The 12,915-nt window shown below is 39.6% G+C and overlaps 1 protein-coding gene across 1 annotated transcript in view; it reads left to right on the top strand.

Annotated features, from left to right (window-relative positions):
• The window catches only part of PRDM16 (PR/SET domain 16), a 379,417-nt gene that overhangs the window by 285,735 nt on the left and 80,767 nt on the right, over positions 1-12,915 (top strand). Inside the window, exon 4 of the mRNA XM_063145447.1 lies at positions 1,921-2,055. Within this exon, the coding sequence (XP_063001517.1) occupies positions 1,921-2,055 (135 nt within the window). The remainder of the gene's footprint in view (positions 1-1,920; positions 2,056-12,915) is intronic.

Here is a 12,915-nt window from a genome sequence, read left to right as displayed (position 1 = left end):
TGAACTCATTTATAGGACATAGATTTAGAAGCAGTTCTGTGACAGAAATGGTTTTCATTTTCTATAAGTCTGCAACACGAGAATCTAACGCTGTACCATTCTATTTTGTTATTTTAAAGAAATGCGCGCACACACGGTGTATGAAATCAACCTCTTTTTTCTACCTTCTCACACACTGGCTTTCATATTTTGGGGACACTTATCAACAAAATTAGAGAGATGGTTTTCTCAGTACTGCAGATCCATATCATTATTGCACGTTATCCACAGTTGATAGAGTTATCCACAGCTGGCTTAATTGCACATCATATTCTCCACTTGCAGCTGTATATTATACTGGCCTTTACGGCCAACACCCGCATCTTGATTTGAGCTCCAAACAAACAAGCAGCTTAGAGGAGTTCATTCAGGATTGATGTAATAAGTTCCCTGCCCCTAATCCCAGCCAGTAGCCAAGGAGCCATATGTTGTACCTGCTTAGGGTGACCAACTGTCAGGATTTCCCCGGATTTGTCCTGGTTTTTGTTCTTTCCACGGTGTCAGGGGGGATTTTCGATAATTTTCAATAATGTCCTGGAATGACACACCTTCCCCTTTAAGGCTGCCATTAGCATGGCAGGAGGGAATGACATGCTTTCTTGAGGCACGTCATTCCCCCACCCCGAGCTCCAATTGAGGTCTTAAAGGGGAAAGTGGGTCATTCGTGGACATTATAGAAAAGGCCCCAATTGGAGTGGATGGTGGTGGTGCAGAATGAAATCCTTTCCCCTCCTCCACTCCAATCGGGTTCTTTAAGGTGGCGGGGGAATAACGTACTTTCTGCAGGACTCAGAAAGCTGCTTCCCCCCACACACACACTAGGTGTCCTCTTTTTTGGTTTCCCAAATATGGTCACCCTATACCTGCTGCAGCTTCCAAACTGTATTCATAGTTGTATGATCACATGTTACATTAATCAAACTTGGAAAGTACCAAAGCACTTGAGAATCCTCACTTCCCTCTGCAAAAAAATGTTTGGTGTGAAAATCTTTGCTACCTGCCTGTAGATACTCTCACATAGCTTGTTACCTTTCCTGTGTGAAGAAAGTAGAAACTGCAGGTCTCTTGTTTGAGAAAAGAAATAATAAAAAAGCATTTCCCACACCCCACATTTGTGTCTTTATTTGTGAGAATGTCTGCAATTAGAATTACTGTTCATTGTAGTTGGACTTCATTTCTTAGGTTCAAGCCAAGTTACTTCTCCTTAAGTATGATTAAGAATGGTGTCTCGGAATCAAACACAGATTTCTGTTCAAGGCAGTTAGTTAGTTAGTTAGTTAGTTAGTTAAAAAAAAAAGAGGAATGTGAATGGAAGCCATATCCTTGACCTCAGATCCCTTCTCCCATAATCCCAAATATATGTTGTCTGTCTACAATCAGAGACTAGTTGAAGGCATTCTGTGTATGCTCAGAAATATAATGACATTTTGGACCAGTTTGCATAAACAGCACAGGTGCTAATTTTTCTTCACACCATCTCTGCCATGTGCTGAATTGCACTATAGACTACTGCAGCCATTGGTGTGATTGTAGAGGGATCCCCTCATCCATGAACATCACAATCATAGAGTTTGCTGCTAGGCACAGTGGGCTGTATCTGTGTCCAGCCCTGGATTCTGTGAAGGACCGAAGGCCAGGGACAAAAGGATGCAGTGAGAGCAAAGATATGGCGAAATTTTCCATACCGATTTGAACTGACCAACAAATCTCAGGCTGTAGATGACTCATATGCCTGAGATTGCTTTCTTTCTCTCTCTCTCTCTCTCTCTCTCTCTCTCTCTCTCTCTCTCTCTCTCTGCACTTCTTATTGACTTTAAGCAGTTACTGTCTTCTACCTTAATTACTCTTGTTGAATTTAAACACTCTTGCTTTCTCTTTCAGATTGGTGATGACCTGGGTACAGATAAATTCTGTGTTGATGCCAGCCATCCAGGAAATGGAAACTGGCTGAAGTACATCCGGGTTGCCTGCTCTAGTGAAGAACAAAACGTAGCAGTGTGTCCCATTAATGACCAGGTATGATCTGGTTCCATTGCACCCCACCCTTCCCTGCCTTCCCCTATTTCTCTGCCAGTGTGTTGAATCTTGTAGCTTATCCTAATGTGTCAGTTTTTAAAAACGAAATGACAAGGGGAAGCATTCATTTAGGTAGCAAGATTGGAGTAAGCATACCACAGAAATTTATCATTTGGGTTAGGTTGAGTTTGAAAAACCAAACAAGTGCTTACTCTGCAACATGGAAGATGCTGGGCATGCAAGTTAGCTATGCTCAATCAGTCTATGTGTTGCATGGAAACTCTTTGCAAAAGCTCAGAAGTGCAGAGCTGGGTGGCAGCATACAGCCTGGATCCCTACCTGACTTCCTTGTCACCTGTTCAAAATGTGGTCCAGGCACAGTCCTAACTGTATGCGAAGGACTTTGAATATGTAAAGTGCTAAGTGTAGCATGAAATGCTTAAGTGTTATAATTATTGACATACTAGCTGATATGCCCGGCATTGCTCAGGTCCGTGAATAATGTTTATAACATTTATTTGATAAATTATAAATTTCTCTGCAACTTATTCATCTTTAGGTTGGTTGGTTTTTCTAGTTTGGTTGAGTTAGTAAATTCTTTTGTTAGAATAAATGGCAAATGGCGTTAATACAAACTATATTTTAAATTAGAGCGTCATGATGAACCACATTTTTCGTTTTACCTGAAATGGCTTGGCCGGAGCAGCTGTCTAAAATTCAAAAACAATCAGGACACACAACACCCTTTCTAACAGCTAAAAAAGATGTAAACCTAAGAATATGTTTTCAAAATATTGCCCATATATGTGAATAACATATAGGAGGGAAGCAGATCTCGGTGGACGTGGAAAACTGTTGTATGCATGTGTTCTGAAGCTATTATTACAGAATACTTTATTGGCAAAATGCATTATAATATTTACATTTAACAGATTTTGTCAGAGAGCCAGGATGGTCAAGGCCACTGGTGACTTGGGCCTTTTATCTGACATACCTGTGCTCTGAAGATACACCATGACAGTTTTTAATTTTATTTTATTTTTTCAGTTAAATGATCAACCCACCACCTTATGGTGCTGGTGGCATTATGCCACTGCTATGGAGCCACATAGATGATAAAGCAATTTTCAATACCTCTTGCTGAAGAAATTTTAATAGCAATTTGGCTGAGTGATCCATCACTTTGTGCTGGCGGAATAATAGCAATTTGTACTGGTCATGACCATGAGTCATAGTTTGGTGGCAAGAGAAGACTCTTGGGAGTTCCACCCATGGCATGCTGGGAGTTGTAGGCATAAGCCTCAGTTTTTTATTAAATCCTTTAACAATATTTAAAATCCAAAATTACACATTTTTAGATTTTTCTGGTACATTTTACAGCCAGACCTATCAGTGTGCCAAATTTCAAGTTTCTACTTGGGCCCCCTAAGATATATGTCTTCCATGTAATCACCTTAAAGTAGCAGGCTGGTGACTACATTAACTGGCTAGCTGGCTGCTTGTAATGTCACCAAGGAACTGCCTCTGTAATCCCTAGAGCATTTTGGCATTATTGGATTCAAAGAGGGATTGTGAATGGTACCTTCTCAAACTGGGGGGGAAGGTAATGAGTGGGGTACCTCAAGGCTCCGTCCTGGGCCTAGTACTCTTCAACATTTTTATTAATGTCTTGAATGAGGAGGTGCAGGGAATGCCATTTGCAGATGGCATAAATTTTCACCCTGGAAGGTGGAAACAAACTTCAAAGTCATCTTGGTAGGCTGGAACGCTAGGCTGAAAACAACAGAATGAAATTTAATAGGGATAATTGCCAAGTTCTCCACCTAGGAAAAAGAAACCAATTGCACAGTTACAAGATGGGGGATACTTGGCTCAATGGCTCAGCAATACTACAAGTAAAAAGGATCTTGGAATGGTTGTGGATCACAAGCTGATATTTATGAACAGCTTGTAAATCCATAGACAGAAATTTACAGACGTTGGCTTAATTAGGCACCAGGGAGATCGTGGGATCTTCCATACTGGAGACATTCAAGAAGCAGCTGGACAACCATCTGTCAGGGATGCTTTAGGGTGGATTCCAGCACTGAGCAGGGGGTTGGACGCGATGGCCTTATAGACCCCCTTCCAACTCTGCTGTTCTATAATTCTATGATTTCAGTTGTAAACTTGGTGAGTAAGAAATGTACTCTGAGCTCTCTTCTTCTATTATTTCTGTTGTCACCGTTTAATCCTATATTCCCTTCAGCTGTTTCTGCAGCAACACCCAGGACCAAAGCAGACATTACATTAAAGATATAGCAAGCACTATATTCTAGGGTCTAATGTAATTATAGGGGTCTGATCTAGATCATCTCCTATATGCTTACACTAGAGTAAAAAAACAAATGATGCAGTGACTTGCTAAGGAGGCAGTGAGATGGAGTGGAAGGCAGAAGCCAAAGCTTGCTGGCTTCCGAGAGGTATGGAAGCCAGTGTGCAGCAGCTGCCCCACCTCTCCCGGAAGTCTCGCAAGACGCAAGAATTCTGGGAGAAGCGGGGACATCGGTATTTCCCCAGACATTATTAAAAATCCCCCTGGATTCCCAGGAAGAAGCAAAAACGCAGGCAATCCAGACAATTAGTCACCCCATAGGTGACTAATACATAGGAGTATGGGTTGCACTTGCTGATTTCTGGTCCAGGGCTAAGATACAAACAGAAGAAATAAACATCAGAAGTAAAATGCTCCTCCTTTTCCTAAGCTTATCAAGAAGAAGGAGGGTGCTTCCAAATAATGCTTTTATTGCATCACTCTGCTTCATTCACAGAATTTTATGTGGGGTCTAGATGGTGACATTTTCTAATCTTTCTTTCTTTCCTTTTTCAAACTAATGTTACAACATTCGTCACTCTTTGGTGCCAAACTGTATCTCTTTGCCCAAACTGCTTTAGTATTTTTTGGAAATAATTTTGGAAGGGAAACACCAAAAAAGCTATTATGTCCCATTCAAAATAAATGTCTCCAAGTGAAGTAATCAATATTGAAGGTATGTGGGAGACCCGGTATATATTTAGTATAATTCTCTCTCACACTCTCTCTCTCTCTCACACACACACACACACACCAATCAAATTTGCATATAGCATCTGTCAGTGCCTAGAAACAATATAAACAAAAGTTATATCGAATAGGATATATTTGTCCTAAATCTCCTTGCCAGTAAGTTTCATTGAATGACCTCCTGTTTTAGAATTAGGAGAGAGAAAAATGTCCTCCTACTTTCTCCATCCCATGCAGTTTTGTAAACCTTGTTCATATCCCAACCCTTGCTTAGTTGTCTTTTTTTTTCTAAACTAAAACTCCCTCATGGCTCAGAGCACTGAACAGTATTGGCATTGTCTCTAGCCTAGAACGTGGCAACTTTATATCCATAGTTAATCATCTGTGAACTGCAGACTCCATTCCAGAACTCAGAACTCTGAGTTCCGAAATGGAGGAGGCCCTTTGCAAACATGCATCTCTATTCACTTCGAAATACCAAGCAAGATATGGGCCCTTGGCAAAGCATGATCTGGTAGAAGAAGGCAGGTTGCAAACAATTAAAAAACAAAACCAATGTATTCAATCTGTTAAAAAAGCCAGGGGGTTGGATCCAGGTTATGTTAGTTAAACCTAGCCCCCCTGAAATCAATGGGACAAATTGGTCATGACTGATGAATTCCATTGATTTCAATAGGAACTAAGTTTCTTTGTGTGGGATACTTATATACTGCTTTTCCATTTAAAAAAAGTTCTCAAATCAGTTTACATAGCTAAAAAAATGTCTAGCAAACACTTTTCAATAAAGTTGCTTACACTCAACAGTGGAGGGCTTTCCATGTGTAGATCTTCCACAAAGGAAGCTCCCTCAACTTATACTTGATTGTCTACACAGGTTCTGGCTGTCCTGGAGAGCAACACTTCCCCGGATCCAACTGTTCCACTTCCCCTCTCCCCAAAGACCAAATTTGGGAATGGAACAGAATATGACCAGTTAGGGAAGTAGGGCTGCTACTGCTGTCACATAATCAGAGAGCTGACTTGATGGCTGTTAGATGTCCCACAGAAGGGGGCCTGATGAGCTTGCCCTCCTCTCTCTCCAATGTCAATGACAGTTGTGGGCTGTCTTGGCCTCAGCAAAGACCAACCCCTCCCAGGAAACACCTGCCCCCAGATCAGACCCAGCAGCACAGCAAGTAACAATGTCCAGGCCAGGAGGAATCCAAGAGGGCAATAGGTTTCCTATCCACAGCATCCATCTATAAACCATAGTCCCAGGACAAGTTTTTATTCCTAAAAGCTGGTTCCTAACTGTATTTGCATTAAGGGAGGAACGTCATTAAGGAAGGAACGTCATTAAGGGAGGAACATCACGACTTCAGCAAAGCTTTTGACAAAGTACCACATGACATTCTGATTAACAAACTAGCTAAAAGTGGGCTAGATGGAACAACTATTAGGTGGATTCACAGTTGGCTACAGAATCGGACTCAAAGAGTACTTATCAATGGAACCTTCTCAAACTGGGGAGAGGCAACAAGTGGAGTACCGCAGGACTCAGTCCTGGGCCCAGTGCTGTTCAACATTTTTATTAATGATTTGGACAAGGAGGTGCAGGGAACGCTTATCAAATATGCAGATGACAGAAAATTGGGTGGGATAGCTAATACCCTGGAAGACAGAAACAAACTTCAAAGTGATCTTGATAGGCTGGAGTGCTGGGCTGAAAACAACAGAATGAAATTTAATAGGGATAAATGCCAAGTTCTACATCTAGGAAATAGAAACCAAATGCACAGTTACAAGATGGGGGATACTTGGCTCAGCAATACTACAAATGAGGAGGATCTTGGAATTGTTGTAGATCACAAGCTGAATATGAGCCAACAGTGCGATATGGCTGCAAGAAAGGCAAATGCTGTTTTGGGCTGCATTAATAGAAGTATAGCTTCTAAATCATGTGAGGTACTGGTTCCTCTGTATTCGGCCCTGGTTAGGCCTCATTTAGAGTATTGCGTCCAGTTCTGGGCTCCACAATTCAAGAAGGACGCAGACAAGCTGGAGTGTGTTCAGAGGAGGGCAACCAGGATGATCAGGGGTCTGGAAACAAAGCCCTATGAAGAGAGACTGAAAGAACTGGGCATGTTTAGCCTGGAGAAGAGAAGATTGAGGGGAGACATGATAGCACTCTTCAAATATTTAAAAGGTTGTCACACAGAGGAGGGCCAAGATCTCTTTTTGATCCTCCCAGAGTGCAGGACACAGAATAACAGGCTCAAGTTAAAGAAAGCCAGATTCCGGCTGGACATCAGGAAAAACTTCCTGACTGTTAGAGCAGTGCGACGGTGGAATCAGTTACCTAGGGAGGTTGTGGGCTCTCCCACACTAGAGGCCTTCAAGAGGCAGCTGGACAAGCATCTGTCAGGGATGTTTTAGGGTGGATTCCTGCATTGAGCAGGGGGCTGGACTCGATGGCCTTGTAGGCCCCTTCCAACTCTGCTATGCTATGAGTCTATGATTCTATGATTCTTTTTTAAATATTTATATTTTCAGTTTTATTAGTTTCAGACACAATATACATATGCAACTAAACTCAAGGATAACTTTATAAAAATATTAAGTTTTGTTTTAAGCTGCAATCTGCTATAACTTTCAAAGTAATATTTCCAAGAAATAGGGAAGGCAGAGCCAGGGATGTTTGAGTTTACTGAAATTCTCCAAACTTTACTTCAAAGCTTAGTTTGACTCAGTCCCATTCTCTTTTGAAACCTGTATTTTGGTTTGTCTGAATGGGAGAAGTTGTGCATTCTGAGAAAATTGGGTGTTTTTCAAATGCTCACTTGGGCCATAGCTAGACCTAAGGTTTATCCCTGGATCGTCCAGGGGTCAAACCTGTTCACCTAGGTGACACACAGGGGATCCAGTGCTCAGGCAGGGGCGAACCCTGGATGATCCCAGGATAAACCTTAGGTCTAGCTGTGGCCTTGGTGAGTGCCAACACAATTTTGGGAATTGGAGAAGAGTTTTTGAGAAAACGCACTCCCATTCATGTTTGTGATTGTGAATTGGGCATCTTTAAGTGATTGCAAACTGAAGCAAAATTATCTTATATTCCTTCCAAGAACACATTCTGATTGAATCACCTATCCCATTGAATTACAAACATACCAATGAACCAGTCAATGGATTGAATCCAGACTTAGTTGAACTCAGGTTCAATGGGTACTAAGTTAAATTAACTTACAGCATAATTTTGTACAGAAGTAAGTCCCATCGAGTGCAGTGGTCTTACTCTCAGGTAAGTGGGTATCACAATGCAATCCTACACAGGTTGCTCAGAGGTAGAGATGTAAAATTTCTAGAAATTTTGAAGCCATGGGGGAAAAAATCATATTTTTTTCTGGGGGAGGGGGTTTGGAAAAAACCAGAAATTTTCAGGAAAATTGAAATAAAGCAGTATTCGCACTTTTTGCAGATTGAAAGTCACTTTGTTACTTTAGGAACATAAAATGTAATTATGTCCAAGTTGGTTCGGCATACCATTATTACATTTGGTATATTAAAAGAACAGTGTACTCAAAACGATTATTACAAATTGAATTTACTTTTTAATCTTTTTTAAAAAATTGGGTAACAAATGGAGCTACAAGCTTCTGAACTGTTAGGAACACCTGAACTGTAAGGGGCCTCTTTGGTTTTGCCAGTTTATGAGGAGCAGGCAAAAAATAAAAAAAAAAACAACAATAGAAGAAATCATCAACAATAGTAACAAAGAAAATTATGTATGTCTCCGCTAGTCCTCCACAGTGTCAAGCAGACATAAGGCACCCATTCCCATAAAAAGAACTGAGAAAAAAAAAGGGGGGGGACCAAGATTCAATGAACATGCATGAAATTTAATCAGACTCATTTTCTGAGCTATAACTATCACTCTCAGTTTCAGTCTCTGCTTCAATGGCAGCACTACCCCCCTGAAGCAGAAATGCATTTTGCTTTTGCATTTGAGAGTTGTAGTCTGGGGCCTTAGCTAGACCTAAGGATTATCCCAGGCAAATGGAGGAGTCGTCCCTGCTTGCTCCTGGGATCCCGTGTGTGTCATTTGGGTGCACAGGGATGATCCCAGGACAATCCTGGGATATAGGCCTGGTCTAGCCATGGCCTCAGTTTGCAACCTGGGACTTGCTTGTCTTTGGTGCACAGAAATTGTAATAATCTGATACTGTAATAATCTGATACTGTCCAAATGATTTTTAGAAATCATTTGGAGAAGTAAATATCTGAACACATTTGTCTTAAACATTCTATTCATCATGCTAAGATAAAACATCCCATAATCCATTTTTCTTCATTTTTTTCAATTTTACCAATTTTTCGGAAAACCAAAAAACAAAAAGTCTTTGGGGGGGGGGGGAAATGGGGGAAATGTTTTTTCCTGACTTTTTCAGTTTTTTCCCCAGGCCTTCACATCTCTACTCAGAGGTAAGCCACAGTGAGCTTAATGGGACTTACTTCCACGTAGATGTTAATAAATTGCAGCATTAGTCTAGATCCAATCCAATGTTGACCTTAATTATAATTAACAATGTATTTCAAAGAATTTATAATTTATATTAATTAGGGTGACCGTATTTTGGAAACCAAAAAGGAGGACAACATGGTCGCCCCCAAGGGGTCGTGTCCAGTACCAAAGGGGCGTGCCCACCCGAACATAGCCATGGTCACACGTCTGATTTTACAGCACACATTTAAGACAAATCTGTTCTACATAACATATTAATGTTAAAATCACTGAAATAAAGAACAAGTGAGAGATTCAAAGTATCTGAAATTAACTTCACTCACTCCTACTTTTGTAGGTTTTGCTGTACTTTGAAGCTTTTGCTATACTCTGTGTGTTACATTCTCCCCTTCCCTCAAATATCTTTTCTGGCTGTATCTTCACTCATTGCAAGCTGCTGTTGTTGTTAACAGGGTTTGCTACTGCCCCCAGATCTGTTTCAAATTTGGTATTGCTAAAGCTCTACCTAAAAGCTATCATGGTGCCAACTTTCAGCTCTTTATCTTTAAAAATGACAGTTTTAAAAATAATAATTTTAAAACCTCATTTTTTAAAAGAAAATCCAAAAAAAGTCAATGGATGAACAGGTCTGTTTCAAATTTAGTGTGGCTAAAGCTCTACCTAAAAGTTATCATGGTACAAAGTTTCATCTCTTTATCTTTAAAATTGACAATTTTAAAAATAATAATTTTAAAACCTCAATTTTAAAAAAAATCCTAAAAAATCAATGGATGAACGGATCTGTTTCAAATTTGGTGTGGCTAAAGCTCTACCTAAATCCTTTCATGGTGCAAAGTTTCATCTCTTTATCTTTAAAAATGACGTTTAAAAATAATTTTAAAACCTCAATTTTTAAAAAATTCCTAAAAAATCAATGGATGAATGGATCTATTTCAAATTTGGTATGACTAAAGCCCTTCCTAAGAGCTACCATTGTGCCAAGTTTCATGTCTTTATCTTAAAAAATGTTGGAGTTATAAGCATTTTTGTTAATTGCCATTATAGCTGCTCTTTTGGGGGGGGGAATCTGGATTTCCCCTCCCCCTCCCAGATTTGCCATGAAAAACCCGGACAAATCCGGGCATATGGTCACCCTAATTTATAACCTTCCCAAAATAAAGTTTCATCTTAAGCAAGTCATGGCACAATTCTATTAAACCCAAGTTCCAAACTTTTTACCTCCAATCATCCTTCACTACAGGCCAGCTTCTTTATTTGTGTGTGGATGCTGCTGTATTTATTTATTTATTTACTTAGAATATTTATATACCGCTCCCCCTTGAAAAATTTCAGAGCCATGTACAAGATAAAATGAAAATAAAAACAGAATAAAACAGTTAAAACAAAATTTAAAATTATAATATGCATGTTGAAACAAAACTCTTTTTGGGAGACACAGATCTTAGCTATGATGTTACATTTCTAATAAAGCCTTCTACAATATCTGAATCTTCATACATCCTCACCAGATAGGAATATGCACCAAATGGACATTTCTCTGACATGCACTTTTCAACTGCTGAAAGGGGGAAGTTCAAAACTAATACGTTAGTAGTAGGGACGGACAAATCTCTTAATTTTGATTTTTTCCCACTTCCTCATTAATCTAAAATTCAATTTCTTCCAAATTTTGGGAATTTTTCCAATCTTTTGTATAGCTTGTCCTGAAAGTTGAGATTTTTTAAAGAGATTGCATGAAAATACGTATGAATTATGTGCCATTTCTCATGATACATGTATTTTATATGCAATTTTGCATATTATACACATTTTCAAGTAATTTTTGTAATTTGATACGAATTTTAAAATGTACGTTTTGTATACACATACACATTTTTGTACTGATTTTTTTGATGGGAGAACTAACTCCATTGCAAAATTTGGAGAAGTGCAGATTTCAAAAGATAAGTGTGTTTCAGTTGACATATTGGTTCAAAAGTTCAAATTAGGTAAGTTCGCATTAAAATATTAATCAAACACATATCTCCCACTTTCCTAATTGGTACCATGTACCCTGTTGTTAGCCAATAGTTTTTGAAACCTGATAATATCTTGCAAGATGAATAAGACACGTCAACCAGTTATTACTGTATGTACTTATTTCCATTTGTGTTTTCTTCAGTTTAGCTGAACTGACATTTGTATTTCTTCTGTTAATTATTTTTGGGTATTCCACAGGCAAAGCTTTAGAGTTCTAGTTTTCAGTTCTTTCTTTTAGTTTGGCTGGAATAATTCATTTCTGAGGTTTCAGGAGACTGATATTTTGATCAGATTTGACCACTGGATGACCTGAAGTAATTTTAGGGTTTTATACCTGGTTTTTGCAGAGTCCATGAGACCATATACACCAAGCAGGATACAACACTTTGAAAATGGTTTGAAAACTATATGCAGTATGTCCTGGGCCCCAATAGTTGTCACTACTGTTATAAATAGGGTGACCATATTTGGGAAACCAAAAAAGAGGACACCTAGTGTGTGTGGGGGGAAGCAGCTTTCTGAGTCCTGCAGAAAGTACGTTATTCCCCCGCTGCCATAAAGAACCCGATTGGAGTGGAGGAGGGGAAAGGATTTCATTCAGCACCACCACCATCCACTCCAATTGGGGCCTTTTCTATAATGTCCACGAATGACCCACTTTCCCCTTTAAGACCTCAATTGGAGCTCGGGGTGGGGGAATGATGTACCTCAAGAAAGCATGTCATTCCCTCCTGCCATGCTAATGGCAGCATCAAAGAGGAAGGTGTGTCATTCCAGGACATTATTGCAAATTATAGAAAATCCCCCCTGACACCATGGAAAGAACAAAAACCAGGACAAATCCGGGGAAATCCTGACAGTTGGTCACCCTAGTTATAAACCATTTTAAAACAGTAGTGTAGATCCTGCCCCAATACGTGGATTTATCTTCTACTTCCTTCAGATCTTGGGATGAATTCCACTGAGGCATTTGGATTCTGAACATTGCCATGAGTAAACAATTTAGCTTCTCACATTTCCGAAATGTTTCTCTTCCATCTATGACAAGTGTAAAAAAAACACCAGTATCTCATTCAAACACATAATAGTTTTTTCACCACTTTCCTTCTGTGGACCCAGCAAATTAAACAGAACTCCAATAATAGTTTTAAATGCACAGAGAACCTAATAAATACTTATTATTTATAATCTGGAAAGCCTTTCTGGGGGAAAAAGATTAAAAAAACTATTTTACTGAAAAAAACATTGACGCCTCTTCCAAATTGACACAAGTCAAGCCAGCATTCTCATTGCTGCAATG

The sequence above is a fragment of the Elgaria multicarinata genome, chromosome 20, assembly GCF_023053635.1.
Source record: "Elgaria multicarinata webbii isolate HBS135686 ecotype San Diego chromosome 20, rElgMul1.1.pri, whole genome shotgun sequence".
NCBI classification, from domain to species: Eukaryota; Metazoa; Chordata; class Lepidosauria; order Squamata; family Anguidae; genus Elgaria; species Elgaria multicarinata.
The sequence above is the reverse complement of the archived record's forward strand: the minus strand, read 5'-3'. Positions and strand labels throughout refer to the sequence as shown.